The sequence below is a fragment of the Prionailurus viverrinus genome, chromosome F1 (genome assembly GCF_022837055.1).
Source record: "Prionailurus viverrinus isolate Anna chromosome F1, UM_Priviv_1.0, whole genome shotgun sequence".
Lineage (NCBI taxonomy): Eukaryota > Metazoa > Chordata > Mammalia > Carnivora > Felidae > Prionailurus > Prionailurus viverrinus.
In genome coordinates this window covers 52668581-52694355 of record NC_062577.1, presented here as the reverse complement: position 1 = coordinate 52694355, position 25775 = coordinate 52668581, and the positions used below count along the sequence as shown (strand labels likewise).

The window sequence follows — 25775 nt, the reverse complement described above, 5'->3', positions numbered from 1 at the left end:
TGTAAGCCCCCTCTCAACGAGTAGTCATGACACACTTTCCAGAACATCAAAGCAGAGCTCGGTCTTGAGCCCGTATCTGCCAACTCAACCACACAAGTAAATTGTAAACTCTATTGAATGAGCAGAGCCCCTCAACTTCAAAATCTACCTTGGAAATGGATCTACATTTGATTCCAACTCTGCATCAGAGCAGTAACTTTCTGACTGTGGCTGCAAAACAGTCCAAAGCTAGGGGTACAGAGAATTACAGACAGGTGTTTTTCCACTGAATTCACCTATCACGTTAGATAATAAACTGATTAATTTGGTCAAACGGGCCGCTTCATTCTTTTTTTCTTCCTAGAGAATTTAAAATCACTGTGAATGGACAGATTCACTGAATTTATTCAAATTTGTTGTGTGCAAGGTTGTGTCATCACCTCCCACACCTCCATATGTTCTAGCTCCCCATCTTGTTGAATTGCTTACAGAGCCCCGAAGATGGCCTAAGGTGTGTGCACTTCGGGGCCCCTGTATTCTTTAGATGCCTTCTCTCACCTAGGGACCTAGGCCTAGCTTTGGAATTCTCTTTGAATATTGAGTTGAAATCATTTCCCCACATGATCGGTAGACTTTAACCCCTAGAAAATGAAAGCCGTATCTTTTTTATTTCTCAATCCTGTTTTATGGCATAGGGCATGGCATGCATTACATTTTCAGTAGACCTTTATTAAATACAGTATAATAAACTAAGTTGACTGAGGTAGTATGGTGTAGGGGGGAAAAATGATTCTTTTGAGGCATGCGTGCCTTGGTTCAAATACAATGACCTCATTTTCTGTTTATGTGATCTTTGACAACTAACGGTGTCTCTGGACCTCAGGTGCCTCAGACCATGATGGGTTTTTGTGAGGATTAAAGTAGATAAAGTATGTGAAAATATTTGGCATAACACCTCGTATGTAGTTGGCACTCAATAAGTTTGGATGTTCCTGGTAATTCAGTAATAAATTCTAAGACTTAGGAAACCAACATGTATTCAAAGTAATAAAAAAAAAATAATAACAAAATATATTCTGGCCTGCCCTTTTAACTCTATCATTCCCTGAAGCTGGTGAAAGAAAGAAATTCAGGATGTCTGGTCCAGAATATTCCCTCAGAACTGAATTTGAAGCCTGATTTAGAGTCAGAAATAGCAAATCAGAGAATATAGTAAGAAGTCAACTCAACAAACATATTCATGTGTTACATACCACACTTGATGAAGTCAATACAAAAATGAGTAATGCATGGACTTCACTCAAAAAACTTAAGAATATTAGGAATATGCTATAGTTTTATTAATATAAAAATGACAACCATAACATCTTAAGAAACATTGTATAGTATCATCATCAGAGAAAGAATGTGGGATTGTATCTGAATCTATAGTCTGAATTCCCAGTTCTTTTATATAAGATGCAAGATGTTATCAGGATCAACATGCCAATTTTTTACATATAGACACATATCTTCTTGCATTTAATGGAGATTTTCAAAAGAATCATGTGGGGGGGACACATGGCTGGCTCAGTCAGTAGAGCATGTGACTCGATCTCAGGGTTGTGAGTTCAAGTTCCACATTGGGCATGGAGTCTACTTAATTAAAAAAGAGAAAGAGGGAAGAGTCATGTGTATTGTGAGTAACTTTTAATCCCTCCTAAGAGTCAACCCTAGCTTTGTTGTATCATTTTTTAAGGAAATTAGAATAAGTTTATTGCTGAAACTCTATACTAAATGTCAAAGATAAACAGATTCCAAAAATGTATACTTGTAGCTAGGAAATGAGTAAATTAAATCAATATCCATTTACTAAGTGCCTACTATTTCCTAGGTACTATGGTGTGAAGACTAAAAGAATACTCCAAGATGCCTCAAATATCTTAGATTCTGCTTGGAGAGACAATATCCAAATTTGAACTCAGGAGAAATGAATTTTCCTCAGTTTCCCCAAAGAGGTAGTCTACTACCATAACCCTGTGGACTTAATACGTTGTATAGTCATTTCTTGTTCATGCGTTTCCTGCATTAGGATGTGAGCCCCTTGAGGGTAGAAGACACCTTACTCTGGGTTTTTTTTTTTTTTTAGCATCTAGTGGAATACCTGATTCATAGTCAAGTTTCATTCATTGTCAAATGAATGTTTTTGAGTAAATTTAAGTAACACTTCAAGAAAGTGGAAGTGTTATCACAAAAAAAATGCATGATTGACTGCCAAGTGAAGTGTTAAGGAAAAAGTTTTTACAGTAGTTTGATTTGTTTTAGTTCAGTAAATATTGTGCTTTTCCTGTATGACAGAAGCAAAGCTAGGTTCTGTGAATTAAACATATTTCTTGGCCTCAGGTTGTCCATGCATATTTAGCTGCCAACTCCCTCTAATCCGAAAACAATTTGAGGCCATCATATGATAAGTGTAACAGCAGAGACAAGCAGAGATTTGTATGAGATATAGAGGAAAAGCTCTTGGAAGGATACTGAGGTAAGGAAAGTTTAGAAATAAGAAAGCACGTCTAGGTTTAAGGGCCTTGGGAGAACTCTGAAGAGAAAAAGATCATACCCTTAAAAATGGGTGGAATTAGGAAACATGGAAAGGAAGTTTTTTCCAAGTGGGTAGAATCCATTGCTCTAGTGTTAGCACATATACCTGGCCTTGCTTGACTTGCAGTTCCATAAAAATATCTGTAGGACTTGGACAAATATGGGAAGCATAATGCCAGCACCATGAAAGCCCAGATGTAACAGCAGTTACCCCAACCAGATTTTTAGAAACCGTACTGAATGGTTTGCTCTATGAAAAGTTTTAGCTTTCCTGTAGGTGTGAGAATATCCTCACGCACATACCCTCAGAATGTCCTCATAGCTACCTGAGTTGTGTAAGACAGTCACCAACATCTTTTAAACAAAGGTACCCTTTGTTTAGAATGATACAAGAGGTACAAGAAGAAGCTTTTCAAGGAGCTGTTTAGGGATATGGAAGTTGCATTTATTAATACACACAGGACCCATATCATTAGAATAGCAGACCCTCGGGGCTTTAGATAAAGCACAGAACATACCACAAGGAGGAAGTAAGATTTCTATGAAGTAGGAAATACCAAGTACAAGCCAAGAGAAAATCTGAGACACTGGGCTTCAGATTTGCAAGACTCTCCTGGGTTTTTATTGAGTTTTGAAATGAAACATGGGTACATAGTCTTACATGCTTTGGCACATTTAAAGCAAACAGAATCAAACACTAAAGAAAAATTTAATTTTTCTATTAACTACCAAGACAACCTATTTGTGTATTAGAAATGAATAATTATATCCTCATTGTAGCATATTGATAGTGTTTGAATGTCATGAGTTTATAATGTCTTTACTTGGTATCTGTTGAGGAAGATCTGGCCATATTACACCATGAAGTCCTCTCATCGGTCTCCCTTCACTGTGTGATCCTGGGTAAATTATTTAACTTTTCTGTGCCCTGGGCTTCTTATCTGTAAAGCGGGGATGAAAATAATAATAATAAATGTAGCAGCTAACAGTTATTGATGGCTTAGTCTGTGCAGGCACTGTGCCTAATGTTTTGCACAAATAATTTGTAAGTAAAATCTTCAGATACACCTTTGAGGTAAGTACTAGTTTAATCACAATTCTTGAAGGTAAAGAAAATGAGGCAAAGAGGCATTAAGTAACACACCAAAGATTGGTAAAATACTCCTCCAACATTCACAAATAGGGCGACAAGTAGGCTCTTTGAGAGACCTAGAGGTGAGAGGGAAAATGGCGGCCTCAGAGGGTTTCTGGGCCACCTGCAGGTTCCCAACACCTCTTCCCTCATGGCAGCTGAGCCACTGGAGCACTGCTGTGGGAGTCAGACCAGCCCTCGACTGGCTGGGCATTGCAGCCGGTCCCTGAGCCCCCCAGAAGCCTCCTGACGCCGCCATCCCTCCCTCACACTTGCCGCCACTGCTGGGAGCTACGGGAGGGAAGTGCTTCTCATCAGCACCACACCCAGGCCCATCAGAAGCTCAGAGTAACCTTAGCTCCGTGGCCGCCACCAGCCACTAGTTATTGTAGCAGGGTAAAGCAGACAGGGAAGAAGTAGGTCTGGACTTGACCTCTGACGTGGGGGAAGAGACACTGGCAGGCCAGATCACTGTCCAAGGGGCAGCGTCTCAGACAACAGGTGATCGGAGGTTATTGGACACAGGGTCAAGAACGGTCCCAGCAGGTAAGCGGTGAGCAGAGACGGGGGCCAGGCGCAGCTGAGGTTTGCGCAAGGGTCTGCCAGCAGCCTTAGAGATGGCCTCAGTCACCAGGTTGCATTTCAGGGCCACACTTGGAGCATCTGGGGAGATCCAGGCATGACCTATCCATAAGAACTAAGATACCGGACGTTTTATGATGAGTAGGTTAAGTCCAGAAGAAAGCGAGGGCCCAGTTACTGGGGCACAAGTACCAAGTTCAGCGCACTGTTTTAAAACATCAACCATCCTTTGCTAAAGTCAGGATTGGGAAAGGGGCTTGAGGCACAAGGTGAAGTCAAAAGACCAAAGCCGTAGAGAGAGAAGGCAGCAGAATCAAGAAGTGGTTGAGCGTGATGGACAATACCAAATAAAAAGGGAGCTTCCTGTGCAGGAAGGGGCTTGGAAAGGAAACACCATTAAACACAAGGATATAATGCAGTCTTCGTAGATAAGAAGTACTTATGCTTCATGGTAGTTGATACTGAATGTGCGTTTTGGTACAGAAGACTGAGATACTGACGTTAACTCCTTCAGTTTAATCTGTTGAGACATCTTGACATCAAATAAAGGGGAGGAGAGGGTAATTTGGATCTAGAAGAGGAAGCTCACAGAGAGAGGGATTTTCCAGCCCCGTACTTCTCTCTGCCACCAGATTACTCCTCCAGTGACACTGCAGACCTGCTTCATTTGTGTGCAGCTGATGCCCTGTCCAGGCTTATATTTTTCTAACTGACAGTGAGTGTTCTTGCCAAATGCCAGGGCCCATAGTCACATCTGTTTGTCTCTCCTCCGCAGCTTGTCTGAGGCTGCTTGGGAACACATCTTATCCAGGGGGCAGCTTTAACTAGGCCTAATTCTCTGAAAAGCCTCTATTTGTAAATGCATACAGTGAAGAGACAAGTTCTTACTCTTTTCTCTTTAATATTATTGTGTTTCACACTGCCTGCTTCCGTCCCTGTCAGCCCAGGTCGAAAGTCAAGCTTTCAGGCAAGGTGGTTTTCACTGGGATTTTTTTGGTTTTGCTTTTTTTTTTTTTTTTTCCTGGTTTTTTACTTTTTTTTTTTTTTTTCCTTCAGATAAAACGTCCAGTTTCGTACCACCACACCATTTAAAGGGATGTTGGGATAAACCAGATGAGGTCCATTTCAAAAGCAAAACAAAACAAAGACTCTCTTTCTGAGCTCTGCTTTTCTAATATTTAATAGGAAAACTTCCAGAATTAGTACATGGGAAACCGTGTTTCAGATCATAACTAGGTGACGATACTTAGTAATCCAAAACAAAACAACATTATTCCTTCGTCCCTTCCACTTAAAGACATATTTGTTTATCTCTAATGTTGAAGGTGTCAGTAGTTAGAAAGTTACCGGGTTTTGATTTGTCCCCTCTCTTCACTGCAACCAAATACTGTTAATGGAAACAAATATACGGACATAGCTGATTGGTAATTTCCTTGCAGCGCCTTACCAAAAAATCTTAACATTATTCTTAAGAACTTAGGGTCTTTTCATGGAAAAGTGTATTACCATTCTTCAAAACACCACCACAAAAAACAAAAATCGCCAACTATCACCTTGAGTAGTAAGCCAAGTGTTCTGCTTTGCAAAACCAAATGACTCATTTAGACCAAAGCAACAAGGTTGCCTTTGAGACATTCATTGATTTCAAATTAAAAGGTAACCGCTATGTTTTACATTAAGAGTGACAACCAGATAACAGAGTAGACCTTACTTAGTGTTATTTGTAGCAACTTCATTGCACCTGTCTGAAGGAAAAGGGGGGCGGACAAGCCTAAATGGGGTAATCTTACTGATCAATAATCCAGATCTCTGAATGTGTTGTAACAGATAGTCAATTCCTGATAGAATTACTGAAATGCAACCAGCTTGTTTTCTTATGGTTCAGGTCTTCGGGTTCAATGTACTGACTTTATTAACTTTAACTTTATTCTCCTTGAATGTTTGTCTGTCTCTTCTCCTATATGTAGCTCTGCTGAGGGTGGGGAAGAGGAGTTAAATGAAAATTCCCATTTCTTCTGCAAAGATACCCAAAAGGGAATTTGGGCCCAGCAATGAGGAAAAATGTTTAAAAGAAGGAGTTGTTCCTGAGGTTTGTTTTCCACCACGTTTGTAAACAGGCCTTCCTAATAAGTTTTAATAGTGTAAAAAAAATGATAAAGGTTTAAAGGCAATACTGACATCGGAGAATGATTTTCAAGCAATTGGAAGACTCCTGTTACATGCATGAGTGCGAGAACAATGTAAATGGAGGCCAGCAATGGTAATAGTCACAGTGAGCAGCTACTATGTGTCAGACCCTCCAGTATTTCTTCTCATTGTTTCTAAAAATGTATTTCTTAAGAGAGACACTCCTGGCTAATTTTCTTTAGCTCAGTTTGAGCTTTAAATGTATCTGAAAGTAATGAAATCTGGCATAGTTGTTTTTTGTTTGTTCATTTGTTTTGTTTTTGTTTTTGTTTGCTTGTTTTTTTAATGCCAGCATCAGGACTTTTCATGGACCACCTGCCCATCCCTGTCCACCTCCTCTCTGAGATAGACTAACACAAAGAAGTTCCCTGGTGTTATTCTCAGTCGTAACAGAAGGGAGACCTGGGAGGCAACGTGTGTCTAGATTTCGCAAACCCTCCCGTCAGTCTCAACTCTGGCCAACCCCGCTGCCTACCAGCATCCCAGGATTCTAATCTCTTACCAAATGACCTCTGATGACTCCACATCAGCTATAAAATTCAGATGCCGCCATGGGGGATATGTAGCATGTATATGGCCCATGATCCAACCCCAGTGTTGTTTTTCCTTCATATTGTGTAGTCCCTTCTTGAAACACTGCTCCCCAGACGTCCTGAGCTACTCCTAAATCTCTGACCCGAACAAACTGTATCATTTAAAATACTTTCAGCAACAGGTGTAGGAAACCTAACCAGCAATTACTTAAACTAAGGTTATTTATGTTTGGGGGGATTTTGTTGTTGTTGTTATTGTTTGTTTTTGTTTTTGTTTTGTTTTGTTTTGTTTTTTGGTGTGGGGAGGGGGGGTGCTTTTTGGTTACTTTTTTTTTTATTTAAATTTTAGTTAACATACAGTGCAATATTGGTTTCAGGAGTAGAATTCACTGACTCCTCATTTACATTTGTGTGTGCTCATCACAAGTGTCCTCTTTAGCACCCATCACCCATCTAGCCCCTCTCCCTCCCATAAACCCTCAGTTTATTCTCTATCATTAAGAGCCTCTGGTGGTTTGCTTCCCTCCTCTCTTGCCCCGCCCCTTCCCATATGTTCATTTGTTTTGTTTCTTAAATTACAAGTATGAGTGAAATCACGTGGCATTTGTCTTTCTCTGACTGACTTATTTCACTTAGCATAATTCTGTTTTAACAAGAGGATCAGAAGTAGATGGTCCGTGGGCTGGTTTTCACAACTCGACAACAAAAGGGCTGTGCCTCAGAATGCAGATTCCCACTTTATTACCATTTTCCGAATGGTACCTCCCCCTCCTTCTCAGCTATTCCTGATATCTGAGCCTGTCTGATGTATGCTCTGCAGAAGGTCAGTTTTACTGCAGTCTTTTGCTGGGGGGGGGGGGGGGGGTGAGGGGTGGGGAGGGGCTGGGGGCGGTGCTCAGGAGGGATCAAAGATGTTAAAGGATAATTTTGGACAAAAAGATAAAATCGTGACTCTTTCACAAATTAAAAAGAGTGTGTGTTTGAGATATTATTTAACTCATGAGTGAACGAGGGAACCAGGCAGATCTTATAAGGGCTTCAAGGGAGAAGTCAGAGAAGCACAATTTTATAAAGAGTAAGGAATGGGGACATAAATGTGCAAATGGATGCAGAACTGGCTTTTCCACCGGAAGGAGGATTGTCCTTCCTGGGGACAATTCATTTGCATTTCTATAGACAAGCATTATTTCCCATTGCTTCGGTACCTAGGACATAGAATTGTAAACTAGCTCCTGTAGAATCAGAACCTGATGCCAAGAAGACTATGCTCCAAAAGTATAGTTTTCCATTGAAGTACAAATATTTACCTACAAAAGAAGAAAGGTATATGCAACACGGCATGTTTAGAATTGTTATAAGGACCAGGGCACCTGTGTGGCTCGGTTGGTTAAGTGTCTGACTCTGGATTTCGGCTCAGGCACAGTTTGTGAGACAGTCCTGCATCGGGACCCCCCCATGGGAGGGGGGTGCCCCTCCCCACCCTCAAAATAAATAAATAAACTTAAAAAAAGAAAGAATTGTCATTAGGACTAAATAATACAGTCTCTAGTAATATTTAATAAAGTTGCAGACCCTGCCATTGCCGCCAGTGTTCTTAATTATTTCATGTACTCATGACGTAGTCTCCCTATTCAGACTGTAAACTCCTCCAATAATAGGACGGGAACATTCCAGGACCTTTGTATCTGCCATCTCTTCTTTCCTACTCTCCTTATTGTCACCACCTCTGGGCGCTTATGCTAAGTCGGTAGTAGATACTAATAAATGCCTGCTGAATAAGTGAATTCATTAATTTTGTATCGAAAGGATGTGTCTTCTCTGATATTATTGTAGCCTTTAAAAATTTCTAATAGTTTTAAAAAATAGGTATGATCAGGGGCACCTGGGTGACTCAGTCGGTTAGGTGTCCAACTTCAGCTCAGGTCATGATCTCACGGCTCTCACGAGTTCGAGCCCTGTGCCGGGCTCCGTGCCGACAACTCAGAGCGTGAAGCCTGCTTTGGATTCCGTGTCTCCCTCTCTCTCTGCCCCTCCCCTGCTCACGCTGCCTTTCTCTATCAAAAATATATATTTAAAAAAATTTTTTAAATAGATAGGATCAAAACAATTCGCTTTTCTTGGCATTGGGGGCCAAGACCACACCTCAAAATCCAACAAAAATGTTACCATTTTGCATGTCGATAAACATTTTGACATATGTGTATGTGTGTGTGTGTGTATTTCTGCAAAGTTAGTCACTACCTGAACTAATTTCTTTTAAATATTTTAATAATTGTAAATATTTACGGGTGCCTCGGTGGCTTAGTCAGTTAAACATCTGACTCTTGATTTCAGCTCAGGTCAGGTGATGATCTCACGGTTCATGAGATTGGGTCTGGCATTGGGCTCTGTGCTGACAGCGCAGAGCCTGCTTGGGATTTTCTCTCTCTCTCTCTCTCTCTCTCTCTCTCTCTCTCTCTCCCCCCTCTGCTCCCCCCCCCCCGCAAATAAGTAAATCAACATTTTAAAAAATAATTGTAAATATTTAATGGAGAAACAGTATGCACTTAATACAAAAGGAAGAGAAAATAAGACAAGTGCCTATTTGCTATTACCTATACTGATAGATTTTCACAGTGTATTTATTTGACTGTGGATCAACCAGATCATTATTATACTTTACTTTGTGCAATATGGCTAGAACCTATATGTAAAGTAATTAAACTCCCCAGTTCCAATTTTTCACTATATTTAAATGCCAGAGTGTATGTCTATAAATATATATCTTGGTTTTTACCTGAATTAATTTTTCCCTTTTAAAATTTTCTCTAGTAATCTGGGTGTTTTCAAATTGGGTGTGTAGGGGAGAAAATAATTTTCCTTTGTCATTCAAGATTCTTCTACCTGGACTAAGAATCAAATTGACATGAGACAAGTTAACAGGAGAAGATCAACTTAAATTTTGTACGTTCAGGGAACCCACACAGACGTGAGATTCCAAAAACAGTCCAGCGAGAGGAGTATATATGTCATCCTAAACTAAGGAGAAGGGGGATGGAATCTGGGACTTAAATGAGAAGGAATATAATGCACAAGAAGATGAAAAAGAACAAATGTTGGAAGAACAAATGTTTGCTGGGCCATTCAGAAACAATGGGACATAGAGAGGACTTTGATACAACAGGCCTTGTTAGGTTCCTCCCTTTCTGTCATACTTAGTTCATATTATAGTGTAGTTATCAATGGTGATGGGTCTCTTCCTGAAGCAACTCCTCTGTCTAAATTCTTTTAGTCAGTTATGGTGGGGGAGAGGGTAATAAAGTTTCTTCCTCAGTCTTTTGGGCCTTGATTGTTTTCAGCCTGATACAATCTGCATGCCAAAGTGCCCCATTTGGGGGCTGCCTGCCCTTGGCCCTCCCTACAGGTGCTGTAAAACTTCAGGGTACTACCAGATATCTCTATGAATTCCTAGAAGAACACGTGCTACAATAAACATACATCATTTATTTTTGCTTCATGATCCCCAGACATGATCCCAACCCCACATCAGGGATTATGATCTGGGAAATGAACAGCATCCCTCTCTAGCTTCAAATGTTCAAAGACTTCGGTCTTTTCCAACTTTGTATTATTTTTTCTTGACTTCTAATTGGGCCATTTCTAATTTTTCCAAAACTTACTAATTTAGGAGTCCATGATTAGGCAGAATAATCCAGTTCTAACTAGTTTCAAGAATAACAGAAGTTCTACTTCTCAGCCGTTACGTATCATGTGTTTACAAATATAATCCAATACCCTGTTAGCCTGTTTAGTAGCAGTAGACCAGCATTAATGCATTCAAATTATATTTCCTCACCTAGCTAATAAACAATTAGCCAAGAATTCTGATCATATGAATTATAAGAGAAAACATCACTATTTCCTTCTATCTGTTTAAAATGTTTTAAGAGAAGTCACTGCCACATAATATCCTAAAAGAAATTGATCATACTTTTCCTGTAATAAACGTTGCTCTGACAGTAAAGCATTAGTAACCAATTGATAACCTAGCAACAATATTGTGATCTCTTTAGATAATTAATCTTAGCTATTTTCCTGTCAGAAGCAACAGTGCTTGATTTTATGTTGAGCTAGAAAGATTGCCAGTTTTGAAAATTAAAAAGCATTCCTTTTATATTATTCATTCCAGTAACAATTTATGATGGCGCATTTAGCTGCTGAATGCTTGTCAACAAATGTAATTATGTTTCGATATAAACAAGATTGGTGGTTTTACTATGCTGTTCCATCTTTGTTGAGAATGTTTTGATTTAGGTTCAGATTACCCAAGCTGTGTATTTATGTGTCATTTTTTTCCTCCTTTGTTAATAGTTTTTTCTGATAATTACTTGTAGGCAAACAAGCATGCATTTGGGATCCCTATGCACTGGAGATATCAAGCGGAGAAGAAAAGCTGCACCCTTGCCTGGACCTACCACAGCAGGTAAAGCAAGAAGGGGTTGGGGCAGAACACAAATACAGAGTTCATAAGCCATCAAGAGGAAAATACAGATAATTCTAAATCACTTGCACTGAGAAAAAAAGGACAGTTACAAGCAACTATTAAATCGCTTGCCTTTGGTGTCAGGATGTACTGTGTGCTCCTTGCCCAGATTTGTCAGGCAGCCAGTCAACAAAATATTTGCCACACACCTGCCCAAACGCAAGACTTTGTGTGAGGTGTTAAGGGATACAAAATCTTCAAAGGCTGTGTCCAGAAATTTATAGACTGGTTGGGAAGACAAGGGATAAATAGATGGAAAGACAACCCCAGAAGAGATTAATAGGAAGCAATTCAAAAGTGTAAGGAGCAGCCTCAAAACACAAGGCCCCATGTCATGGAAGACAGAAAGCTATAGCTGTGATTGCGTCCGTCTGGTTTCTAGCCCCAGCTCTGCAGCAATCCTTGGTTTGTCTTTGCTTATTTAAACAGAGATACCTGTCTGACTCCGTGGGTAGGGCCTGAGACGCTTGATCTCAGGGTCCTGAGTTCAAGCCCCACATTGGACATTGAGTTTACTCAAAAAAAAAAAAAAAATCTGCATTAGAATAAAATGTCCGTCATCATTTCCACCTCAAAGGACACATCCTTCGAATAGCATGCCATTCTAAAGAGTGTGGAATAGGGAAAAACACAAGTGCTGAGCAGAGGGAAGTCACTAGGCCCGAGAAGCTTTCCTAAAGGACTCAAGCTTGGTGGTGAAGGATAGGAATAACACTAGTATGTATAACAAAATCTCATGCAAGAACAATGGTAAGGAAGGTAGAGATAAAAAACCAATGAGAGGAGGAAGCCAACGGGACATTAAAGTGTTGGACCCCCCCCCCCCCCCCATCGGAATAAACTACAATTAACCATCCTAGGTTTGTGACGCGGCAAACTGAGTCTAAGAAATGTTTTCAGTGTAGTTACTTGGTCAGTTACAAAGAATAATAGCTTTGGCCTGTTGCTTGGGATCTTTAACCCATTCAGATCTATAAACTTTCTCTTCATTTGGGAAACCTTGTATAGGAAAAGTTCTTTTTCCCATTCTGAACTGTACAATACGAAAATAAGATTCATGTCAACCAGGAGAATAAACTGTGAGAAGGGGGAGAAAAATCTTGACATGGTGACGTCAAAGAAATAAAGGATGGGAAGCTTTAATTTTTTATTTAGGGCACCTGTCCTATGGTTGAGGACTAAAAAAATTGAATGCCTTACAATTGAAGCACTCATGATGTAGTTGTTCCCTCTATATGAAGGGTGACATTATGAAATTAGGCATGTGGTTATGAGTGGATATGATATTGATCTTCATCTTGTAGTTGTATTGAGTTTTCAGAATTTGGAAGTAAGAAGCACCTATGTGTGGCATGTGTTCATATTTATGTAGAATAATGTTTACCACTTGTTGGGTACCTAGTAGGTAACAGAAACTTTATTATTTTCTTTTATCTTTGTAATAATTCTGTGAGCTTGGTGGTGTTATTATCACTTTACACCGTAAAATTTAAGATACACAGCAGTGTTCGGTTTTTTCTTTTTTACTGGAGAAGACGTAATGACTGAATGGCCAAGCGAGGTTTCAAGCCTACATCCACCTTCAGGACTTCTAAATCCCTACTCTTTCCATGACAACATACTTTGTGTAAGAATACATTTGTAAAGACTGTTCCATTGCATAGGTTTATTTGAGCCTGCTATTGTGTCTTAAGTTTCACGGAAGACTTATCTCAGTATCGCTATGTAGAGTTACAGAACCTTCGTGAGAATATGTCTGATATCTCTCTTTATGCAGGAACATATAGCCACTTTTAGATCAAATACATGTCTTAAGTTCTTCAATTCAAATCTTTCATAAGGCAGGTGTAGGATTCTTTAATAGCCCCATTCCAGTTGAATGGTCCCTGAATTCTCTTATCTTTCAATGATTCAGACATTAGTGGCAGAAATAGTACAAGAACAATCTTAGGAGTATGACTAAGGCACCTTTGTGCCAGCAATAAGGAAGAGAGAATACGAGGGTCAGGTTCTAACACTCTGAACATATGTGAAGTGAGAAGGAAAAGGCATAATGGTTGAGGAGAGGATAATATAATTATTCCTACAAGGTGATTTTGATGTTACATCTCAATAGCATCAGAGGAAATCATTTATATGGAGTATGGGTATAAACATTAAACTTTAGCCTAAAACATTCATAAGCTTATACCAGCATATTCCAGATGTTATATTTTAAAACTGTTGTGATTCTCTTAAGATTCAGGATTTTGATTATATTACTAGATTTTTTTTTTGCTTAAAGAATAAAATTCATAGAAATTTAATGCATTTTTGTAATTACTCACAGTAGTTGAGTAAGAGAATTATGTTACTCATTTCCAATGCATTTTTTAAATCCATGCATAACTGTTCCTCTCAAAGAGGAAGAGAATGAGGTTATTTAAAAGTCCTCAGTTTTAAAAAGAATATCTTCTAATACTAATGAATCAACTCAAAGGTGAAGATTATTATCCAAATTCAAGTAAGAAATGCTTTTGCATAAATACACTTTGATAATGAGGTTATGACTCCTAGATCATCTTGTCTCTGAAAATTATAATTTTCAAATTCTGGAGTATATTCAGTCTCCTGATAGTTATATTTGCAAGTTTTCAAAGTTGAGTTAGCACATAGAACTATTTTAAAGTGAATATTCTTGCCATTTTATAGGCTCTTGCAAACATACCAAATAATGCATTGAACGGAAGTATATTTTCACAGTTTTCTTCTGCCTTTAGTCAGTGTTCAGTCCAAGCTGGAAAAATGCAAGTAAAGATAACTGCCTCTCTTTCGAAATAGGGGATAAGAGTTAAAAGGCAGACAGCTCAAATATTGTTTAATGATCCCCTCTGATTTGTATGTGAAATATTATGCGGTCAAACAGCAGCTTCAGAAAACATGTACCAAAACATTGTCAGAAAACTATAATTTGGCACTTTAACTTTATAATCCTGAACAGGGTTCATATGACAATTTAAGACTCTAAAAATAAACAGTTATATGTTTTATACATAATAAATAATATACTTTTAAAAGTCCCCTATGAAATTAATAACCCCAAATCTGATCATCTTTACCTGCTATTGTGTTGAAAATTTTATTCGCCCCGTTTTAGCAATAGCACTGAAGCATAATTTCATTCGCTTTATAAGGCTATAGACTAGCCAGCAGTGTTATCGGGTGAACATTTATTAATTGTGACAGGAACACCAAATTTATTTCAGTGCTTTAGCTTATTTACTGCTCTTTCACCTTTGTATTTTGTATCGACAAAGTAAAATGAATATTGATAAGGTTAGATATTGATTTTTAAATGTATGGCTTGTTCTCTGCCTCATTCAAAGTCACATACCAAAAGATAGTGGATGTCTCAGTAGCAAAGGATGTAGATTTACTATTATAAAATTGAGAACTGTTGAAGCAAGAAGGTTTGCCAGCAGAATGCATTTTATAGTTTGAAAAATGTCATCTGTAAAGGTGAGGAAAAGCAGTGAACAAAATAGGAAGAATATTATTAACACATTTTTAAAAGGCAGCCAGCAATGTTGGTTATGGTCTGTGTTTTTGGTAGAAGTCATAGCTTATTGAGGATTTGATAGTAAGAAGATTTAAGTGTGCTTTCTGAAATATTGTGGCTACCGCATTTTTTTAAATGCTTTGTTCTCTATACGTTACTAAATTCATTGCTACCCACAATTAGCATTTGCTATTACTGTTTTGCTTTTTTTGTTGTTATTATTTTGCTTTCTATTGAACAAATATCATAAGGAAAATAGTCATCATAAGGAGTCAACCTTTTTTCTATACATTTTAAATTATGTAATGAGATGCCTATTGAAGTTTAATTTTTTTTTAATGTTATTCATTTTTGAGACAGAGAGAGACAGAGTGTGAATGGGGAAGGGGCAGAGAGAAAGGGAAACAGAATCTGAAGCAGGCTCCAGGCTCTGAGCTGTCAGCACAGAGCCCGACATGGGGCTCGAACTCACGAACCGTGAGATCATGACCTGAGCTGAAGTTGGACACCCAACCAACTGAGCCCCCCGGGTGCCCCGCATATTGAAGTTTAATATCTTGGTATAGATATTACTCCAGGGTAACTGTCTTCTGGGACATGCAACTTCTTGGCAAGAGGTTGCATTACAGCTTGTTGTGACTTGTCGACTTTTTCCTCAGCATCCTACTGATACTTCAATAATAAAATAATCTCTGTGAATACTTAAGGCAATAGAGGCGAGTTGTAAATCCTAATAATGGGTGAAGATTTTTAGAAAGTGTGCTTTTAATTAAAAGTCACACTGATCATAATCAAGAAATGGTTGGTATAACCAAGCCCACTTCTAAAGTGCTATATCTCTTCAATTGTCCAAATTTACTTTATCAATAATTCTATTTTTATTTTCTTTTACCACTGGATCTATATGACCACTGTAGTTTATCTTACCTCTTCCAGGATTTTAAAACAGGCAGACTTTGGGGGAAGATCAATGGTATTAAATTTGAAAACAGACTATATCTGAACCTATAGCAAAAGCCTAGGAAACATATCACCGTCATCCTCTTGATACACGCATCACCAAACTACCTTTCAGTTTGCTGTTTTAGGAGAGCCTTAAATGCCTCTCCATTTCATATCAGGAACACTTAAGGAAAGGGTAAGCATCCAAATTAGATAGAAAACAGTTGTGTTCCTGACAATATAAAAGACTAAATAATGAGAAAAGACTCAAACTACAGAATATCTGGACATGCTGAACAAAATGTAAAGCCATCTTTTTAGATGTATAGTTGAGACTGAAGGAAAGTAAATGGTCAAGACCAGAAATGATCCTACGCACCTCCCATGCCCACGCCCAGTTTAGACTGTCCCAATCTAGGACCACTGAGGTATATTGGTGAGTGCCCCTGTGGGAAGGGAGCTAAGATGGGGAGTTGGGTGTAAGTAAAGATCCTATCAAGCCAGAACCTCTGGAAAACTCTATCCTCAGAAAAGGGCAGACTGGAAACAAAACTCTGCCTATAGGCACAGGAAAATAAAGGATCTCATTTCCACCTGGGCTTCAAGTAGAGGATTCTGAAGATTTGTAACCAAGAATTTATCCTCACATGAATTTCTATTGTAAAATTACACCAAGCCAAAAACCTAACAAAAAACTGGTCTTTGAAGCAAATGCAAAGCCACTCTCGTGGTACATGCCTTAAACTCTAAATGATTCTTTTTATTTTACAAATGAAAACCTACTGAAAGTGGTCTTATGAGCCAAAAATTAAAAAAAAAAAAAGTTGTAAACAGATTTAAAGAGCAATTTGAAGAGACTACCTAAAAGAACTGAGGTAAAAATATGGAAGGTAGAATGGCTGGAAGACTTGGAGGAGAATCAAGTTCAACATACATACATCTAATAGAACTTCCAGAAGAGGTAGAAAGAATAGGGAGGTGCATTATTCCAGGGGCATATTGACTGAATTCAATGAAACAACTGAAGGAAAATGTGAATCTTCATATTCAAACTGTACACAAATCTTTATCAGAAAATAGTAAATGTAAATTTAGTCATACCTAGACGCAGTGTAATAAAACTTAAGAACACCAAAGAGAAAGAAAAGAACTTAGTAGCCAGGGATAAAAGATGTAACCTACGTAGGAATGACATCACATTGGTAGCAAACTTAAAAACATGAGTACAGTCTAGAACATAAGAGATAAGATTTTCAAAGTATAGAGACAAAATAATTATCAACATAGAGTTTTATATCCAGTTAAACTATTTCCCAAGAGTGAGGATGAAATAAAGACAATTCCAGGTAAAGACCAATTATTACTAAACTTAGCACTTCATGTAGAAGAAAATAGGATGCATAAAAAGAGAATCAAAATCAAGAAGGAACTGTGAGCAAAGAGATTGTTAAACGTGTCCATAAAGCTAAAATATTGAATATATAAAAGTTAATAATGATGTTGAAGTGCCCATGAAGATGGTTAATTTGGATGTATAAAAGTAAGATGGAAGTAAAACTCTGGACAACAATATGGAAGTGTGAAAAAATAATAAGTATGCATGTTGACACTTAAAGGTAATAACCAAAAGAATAAAAATATAATTTTCAAGCTAGTGTAAACAAGCAATAGATACCATAAAGGAGGAAACAAAAATGTAGAGATGCCAGAAAGGAAGAAACAAAAATATAGAGAAGTCCACAAAAAAATAGAGAAACGTGAGGCAAATAGCATTAAATAATACGGGAAAAATAGATCCAGATATACCAGTAATCACAATAAATGTAAATGGAGTAAATGCATCAGTTAAATTCAGGGATTATTATCATAGATCAAAAAACAAAACCCTGTAAATGCTGTTTATGGTAAGTACAACTAAAACTTAAGTTATAATTTAAATATCTGTAAAAGAAAGCCAGATAAGCTGTATTTACAGCAAGCAAAATGAATCTTTAAGTATTTCAAGAGAGTTGAAGCACTCTTTTCAGACAGACTTGCTATGCTAGGTTAGACTAGAAATTTTTCAGGAGTTTGAAATTTGTGAATAGAGTAAAATCTTAGTCATTTGAGAGAATGTGGCAGAAGAAATGACATAATAGTAATAGTAGTGGTATAGTATTTTAAATTAAATGTTCAGTCAGTGAGTCAGTAACATTTGGACTCAAATGAGAGTTCACATTCTAACTGGGACTTTCTAGCTAGTTGACTTTGGGCAGGTGTGTTACCTCTTCAAACCTCAGTGTCATCTGCAAAATGAAACCAATAATACCTTAGATTGACCAGGAAGGTTAAAAGAAATAGTGTATATGGAAGTATTTGTAACTGCAGAGCTACAGACTTCGTTATATATTGTTATCCACCTATGCCAGTATATTTTTGCTGTATATTGCCCGTAAGCAAATTGAGAGAAGATATTATTGCAATTCACCTATAACCCATTTTTTTTAGTTATTTGAAGCATCATCATCACTAAAACTATTTACTTGCCATTAATTTTCAGGAAATGATGTAGGCTTTCGGAGTAAACTTAACCAAAGTTTGAATCGGAGCTTACTCACTGCATAGTCATGGTTAAGTGACATCGTGTCTCCAAGGCCATTTATCATTCCTTCTTAGCACAGTTGTTATGAGGAACGGAGATGAATATCATATGCCTAACAAGTAAACCACGTGCATGGTACATAATAGGGAGACCATGCTCCGGATTATATTATTGAAAATTAACATCCCTGTGTGCCTTCCCAACCAATACAATTTTAAGATATTTTTTTTTAGTTTTTTGAAAAGACTATTCTTTGATACATAATGATTCCATAAGAAATATATTTCTGTATGATAAAAATATTTATTAATAAAAACACTTCTCCAAACATGTCAATATAGATTACGTCTTTCATTTTTTTTACAAAGTTTTCATCACTTAAGAAAAAAAGGGAAATTAGTTCTACATTAAATTTGTATTATTTATTATTTTAAAAGCATGTGCCTTGTATTTTAGGCATTAAAGATTCAAACTGATTTGATTTAACAAAATTCACATGAGAAATGTCTACAATTTTGCAGATAAAATGCAGAATGGTCTGAATCAGGCTTTTCTATATTCAGAATGAAATAATTAAAACACCTGACAATGAGTAGTAACACCTACCATTTTCTCACAACTCAACCTGTGCTAAATGCTGTTTCTTTTCTTAATAGTAATCAAACAAGCCATGTCCTTAAAAATTAGTTATTGAGAACAGAGGACTGCATTATAACTCACGATTTTAATAACCACAAATAATAATGATGATAATAATAATAATAATAATAGTCTTGGCCCCAAGCTGGCTAGAAAAGTAATAGGGAAAAGAGGATGGTAAGAAAGAGTGAATGCGTACCACAAATGCCTTCTGAATACAGGGGAGGGTCTGAAGTGGGGTGCATGGGCTGTTATGTAGGAACCCTGCAGTATGTATGACCTCCCCTTCCATTGGCTGTTTATCCAACATCAATACAACACTTGAGAAGCCAAATTACTAAACAAGCTGCCAATTAGGCTTGCAGTCAGCTGGACAGATTAACAGCTAAGAGAGGCCGATACAAGATTTTCATCTCTTGAGCCAATTACGCAAGTGAATTGCCATCCACAATACTCTCTGGAAGATTCGAGGGGAAAGGAGCGACTAGGCTGTCATAAGAAATCCCGAGTAAAGGGAGCATGCGGGAGAGTTAGCAGGCTTCGTGTTGCTAAAATTGCCCAAACAGGAGGAGAGCCTTCCAGGAAAGGACTTAAAAGATTTAGCACTGCCAGGAGCAAAAGGAAAGGAAATTAAGGTTGTAGGATGCTGTGCGGAGACAGAGTTGTTCCGCTCCCAAGTCTTAATCTCATAAAAAGGATGAGAGACCAACAGTAGATCTCACTCCAGAATCATTGTCCATGAAAAATGAAGTAACTGTTACCTTTTCTTTAAGGTTGTATAGAAAAGCTTTTTTTGTTTGTTTGTTTTTCAGGAATCTGTTTCTATGTGGAAAGATTTAGCATTTGAGAAATTAAATATTCTTTCTTTTTATTGTTTTACTTCAAAGTATAATATAATGCTTTGTTTTATTTTCATGAAGAAGAGAGATGAAATCACCTAAAATACAGAGAAGGAGTGGGTTCTTTTCCATCTGTATAAAAAACAAGCATGGGGAGAATTCGTGTGGTCACTCCTGGGAAATACCAAATACCAACATTTGAAATTAGGATACTCAATCAATTACCATTTGATGTTCACTTTAGATCTGAGAATTGACCACAATTTAGCAATTTTTGAAGAGGTGTATTAAATTGGCCTCATATTTTTTCTTAAATATGAAACAGATTTTAAACCTGAACTTTTGCAAGCTCTTGCATCCAAGGTATAATTAAAGAGACATGCAGCCAGAGCACCAGTAGACCTCTGACCTGATTGGAGCTTAGAGATGGAGTTAAACTAATTTGTGGCAATCACTGAAAAATCAGGGGTGTGGGACAGAACACTAGTTCACTGTTCAACCTGACATACCTGTTCGGCGGCTGTTCAGAAAATATTAGATATCTCAGATGTCTGTCTTGGTTGCCACCATAATCATAATTTCAAAATAAAAACCTAATTGCTTTTTTTGTTGTTATATTAGGGAAAAGTTTTGACAAACGGCTTTTGTTTGGTGTGTATGTGTGTGCATGTGTTAACTAAGAGGTCCATTTTTTACGTTTTATATATGCGTGTGTGCGTGTGTGTGTGTGCATATGTGCACAGAGTTTATATATATATATATATATATATATATATATATATATATATAATTGCCCTAGTCTAGCAGTAAATAATGTTAATTATGAATTTTTCTTTGACAACAGTCATTGCCATTTAAGCTGCTTGGTTTTTCATTACACATTAAGGTACTTGTTTCAGTGAGCTGAGACCCAATTTGACAAATCCAAAACTGACTCATTATTGGAGTAACCTAGTTTTTCCTTACTCCCTGTAAGTAATTTAGCAAATGGCAATAATGTATTCTATTCTCAGTCCTAAAATGTACTGAAGATTGAGACTACCACAATGTCCAATAAAGGGCTTTGAAAATCAATTGATTATAGTAAATGAGTGTCAGCTATTAAAACTTATTTCTAGCTCTTTGCACTTCCATTCTTGTAGAAGTCAGAATCAGGAGGAACAACCCACTTGCTCTTCCCCGAGAAGGCCAGATATGAAGTACCACGTGAAACAAACTGTTGGTTCAACCCTGGCATTTCTTTCATTATGATTTTTTTTTTTTTACTGTGAAATATATATGCCAAAGAATACACAGAAATGCATAGGTACAAGTTTAAAGAACAATAATGCACTGGCCATTTCTGTTACCAACATCCAGGCGAAGAAATAGAACACTACACTTTCCAGTCCCATAGTAACTTTTGTTGTTATTACTGGTGCTAGAGGATCCTTCTGTGCCTTGTATTACCATTTTAAACGTAGTCTTAGAGAAGGAAAAGGACAGAGAGTCCCAACCTTCTTGGGGAGTGGGGACGGAGTAGAAGGTACCCTCATAACCCCCAAGTCAGGGAGGAAAAATTGATGATGGTGGAAAAGGTGCGGAGGGGGATGTGGGTCGATGCCAAAGACATCTGATTCACAAGCCTTCGAGAGTAGTGAGTGATCTTGTCAACAGCTGCCCATTTCAACCCTCAAACTGTCCAGGAAGAGAGCTCACATTTCCGACCAGAAATATGCCGGACCCAGGGCTTAGCTGGTATATACACCAGAGACATACTCAGATCTTTGAAAAGTGAGACTTTATCCATGGAGGACTAAGGAGGGAAGGGCGAGCTAGCACTGCATCCCTGCAAGTTTGTGGCCCAGAGTTCTACCACAGACTTCTCGGAAAGCTCTGACAGAGGAGATTGGGCTAAACATGTTCTCACTAAAATAAAGACTGTTTTAAGATGCCCTCAACCCCTTTCCCACACAATCTCCAGTATTTGCTCGCCACTTCCTTTTTCTGCAAGGGGCGTATCATAAGAAATGCTCTGTATTTGAGAGTCCTGATTACTTTTAACAGGTTATCTCTAGATTTGCTATAGTCCCCTTTCATACGCCACAATCTCACAGCTGCTGATACAGGATAAGCAGAAATGGGCCACTCTCAGGGTGCCAGCCTGCACTGTACAGCTGGGGCACACAGAGCAAGGCCAAGTCTTCCGTCAAAGGAGGGAGCCCAGGTTCTTGTGCTTCCTTGACTTTTACATTTGTTCATTTCACAATCCCTCGAATTTAGAGATTTGGTACTTCTGTGCTTTCCCCTAGAATCAGATGTACGGTTCATATGCTCAACTATTTCCATAAGAGCCTACAAGAAAATTTAAGTTAAAGGTCAATCTTTGGGGGGAGTCTGGGTAGCTCTGTCAGTTGAGGATCCAACTCGATTTCGAGTCAGGTCATGATCTCAGTCTCTGTGCTATCAAAATAAATAAATAAATAAAAACTTTGTTTAAAAAAAAAGTCAATCTTTGAAAATGTCATCAAATAGATAATGCTTAAGATGGGTGCATCTCTCAATTGTCTTTGCTAAGAACATTGGGGAAATAACAGCTATTTCTAAATCTCATGGTAAGCACTGCCCAACCTCCTTTTCCAAAATAAGGAATGAGGGTAGGTAGGAGATCAGGGATGGAGGGAAAAGGGAAGGATTACTTTATATACAGTGCTATACATGACAGTAATATTCCTTTTTCTCTATTCTTCCCTTCTTGCCTCCTTCTATAGTGATCAAAACATAGAAATGGAAGAAGGGGGAAGAAAGGAATTAAAAGGTGCATATGTTATAGTCCAAATAATAAATAACAAGATGATTAGAACAATGTCAACAATTTCTATGAATTAGGGATGTCATCAGTTGTGCTTTTTATTTGGTTTTACTTTTGGTTTTATGGAATGTCAAAGCCCCGAGGAAGTATAAGGTATTAGATCGTAAGTTGGTGATCTTCAGAATTATCGTTGACACTAACACAGCAATGAAATTAAATCTCTTTGTATTTTATCATTTACTGAGAATACTTTGCCTGCACGATCTCATCTGACCCTGGCAACTTGCTGTGAGGTAGGCAGTGGACGTTGTTATACCTACTTTACAGAAGAGAAAACAAAAGCCCCAAGTTAAATAACTTAATCAACTACTAAGTAGTATAGCTGAAACTCTAAACAAGATCTTTCTTCCATGGATCCCTCTACCACTACAAGCTCCTTCTCCCAAGATGAATAAACAACGACCCTCTCACCCCTTCCCCACCCCCACCCCCAGTACCTTGTTGAAAGAAAAACTTATGAAAATATGATTTTCTTAGCTTGAGAGGAGATCTTCACCTGTGTCTGTACTAATGTGTTTTGGGGCGGGGGGGTGTTGTTGTTTTTTTTGTTTTTTTTTTGTCATTTTATAATTTCAGGATTTGTAGGAGAAAACGCCCAGCCAATCCTAGAAAGCAACATTGGAAATCGAATGCTCCAGAATATGGGCTGGACACCTGGGTCAGGCCTTGGACGAGACGGCAAGGGGATCGCGGAGCCAATTCAAGCCATGCAGAGGCCAAAAGGATTAGGTCTTGGATTTCCTCTACCAAAAAGCACCCCTGCACCTGCCACTCCCAATTCAGGAAAATCTGCCTGAGAAGAAAAACAAAGTAGAAATGTTTTACAATTTTTATTTAATATATATATATATATGTACATACATATGTACACATATATATGTGTACGTAGATATATACATATGTACGTACACATATATGTGTGTATGTATGTATATGTATGTACATATTTATATATATGTATGTATATATATACATACGTATATATATGTTCCATTGTATGTATGTATATATGTGTGTGTGTGTGTGTGTGTGTATATATATATATATATATATATTCCATTGCCCTAAAATTACAACATAGCTTCCGTTTTCGAAGCAGAAATTGACCTTGCCTCAAACTCCTCACTCTAGCGTCCTGCGAATGGTCCTGCCACAGTGATAGAAATGGGGTTCCCTCACAGTTACTGGTGCTAAAGTGAAAACCTTTACCTTTAAAAATTTTTTCAGCAACTTCCAGTTATTTCTAGGTATAAATAACAGCTTGTTGCCCCTATTTATTTTGATCTCATAGGTCAGTCATTTCTAGCTGGATTCAGTCATTGTGTGTGCAATGCCCAGGCAAACATGAGAACCCACGTGTTTCTCAAATGGGATAGGCCAGAAAGGATGTTGTTTCCTATCACACCTAGAACTCCAAGACCGATCATCACGTCAATGAAGTCCTAAGCAAATCTTTGTTTGAAAGGCTTGCCAATTTCACATTCCTTGAATCTGGCTTTTTCGTGAGGATTCTGTAATGGGGTGGTACCCATTCATCTATCCTTGGACAGGGTAGTATCAGGTTCACAGTTGACAAACAGTGATTAATGTTTCCCTCTGACATTGTTGACCAAAACAAACCTCATCATTGTTATCACCGGAGTGCCCTCAACATGACTTGCGGATTTTACCAATTTTACCTCATTTAGAACATCAAATAATTATTGAAAGAAAAATGTATTTTTTCAATTCACCATGACCGAACTGTAAATTCTATTCATCTAGATTTACTTCTACCTCTGTCTTCCCAAAGGTTGATATTTTTTTAGATCAATGCAACTGTAGTAAACTAATTTTCAGTTTTAACCATTGGAGTAACCTGTTTGAATTATTGAATCGATTTATTTGAAAATTTAAATGGCTCTCCCAAGAATTCAGATCTCTGGCAGTGATCCAACCCATTTACAAGGTGAATAAGAGAATGAATGGTAATGATTTGCCCTTTCTAACATCTGAGTAGTTACTTTAAAACCATGCAAAAACAAGTCATTTTTATTATATGCTTCTATTGTTATTTTTGAATCATCTGCTTTATAATGCCAAGGCTTCTAAATTGCTCTTAGCTTAGAGGATGATGATCTTCATTATTAAGGACTGATATTATATTTATAATGGCTTTTATTGGTTGAGTGAAGGCCAGGGTAACACGTGTGAATCACCTTTCTAATGGAGTTTTTTAAGTTTTTTTAAGAGCAGTTTTAGGTTCACAGAAAAATTAAAGAGAAGGTACTGAGACTTCTCATAGGCCCTCTGCCCCCAAACATGCACAACCTCCCCCATTATCACTATCACCCACGTGGGCGGGACGTTTGTTACAAGTGGTAAGCCTCCATGATACATCATAATCACCTAAAGTCTACAGTTTACATTACAGTTCACTCTGGTCTGGTACATTCTGTAGGTTTGGATCAATGTATAATGACATGAATCTACCATTATAGTATCACACAGCAGTTTCACTGCCCTGAAAATCCTCACTACATTCTAGTAGGTTTTAGAAAATTTGTAAGTCCCCGAGTTTTTTAAAGTAGGAAGTAAAGCTTTATGCCTATAGTAGACCTTTCCCAGGTGGTGCCCTAACTGCCAGTTAGGGAAAAGAAAGTCAGCCTGCTATTTGAGAGTCTCTATGGTTTGCCAAACATACATGTTTAAGAATTCTCTTCTTTCCTAGGGGTATTGTTAGTTTAGGGATTATAGACTACCAGGTGAATTGTTCATTTGAGGCATTCTTATTGGATAGAGTAACCCTATTGTATGATTATTTTCTATAAGTTTGTTTCATAGAAATTTGCCATTTTTTTAAAAAAGTGCTTTTTGTTAAATACTCATTCTAG

General features: G+C 37.8%; 1 protein-coding gene across 3 annotated transcripts in view; it reads left to right on the top strand.

Moving 5' to 3' along the window:
* Positions 1–23762, top strand: part of GPATCH2 (G-patch domain containing 2) — a 174213-nt gene extending 150451 nt beyond the window's left edge. The window contains exons 9-10 of one of the 3 annotated variants that reach the window (XM_047840305.1): positions 11364–11452; positions 23479–23762. In XM_047840305.1, the coding sequence (XP_047696261.1) occupies positions 11364–11452; positions 23479–23699 (310 nt within the window). In that variant the 3' untranslated portion in view covers positions 23700–23762. Of the gene's footprint in view, positions 1–1852; positions 3529–11363; positions 11453–23478 lie in introns of those variants that run through there. The other 2 variants (XM_047840307.1, XM_047840306.1) reach the window with 2 other exon arrangements.
* Positions 23763–25775: the final 2013 nt, after the last annotated feature.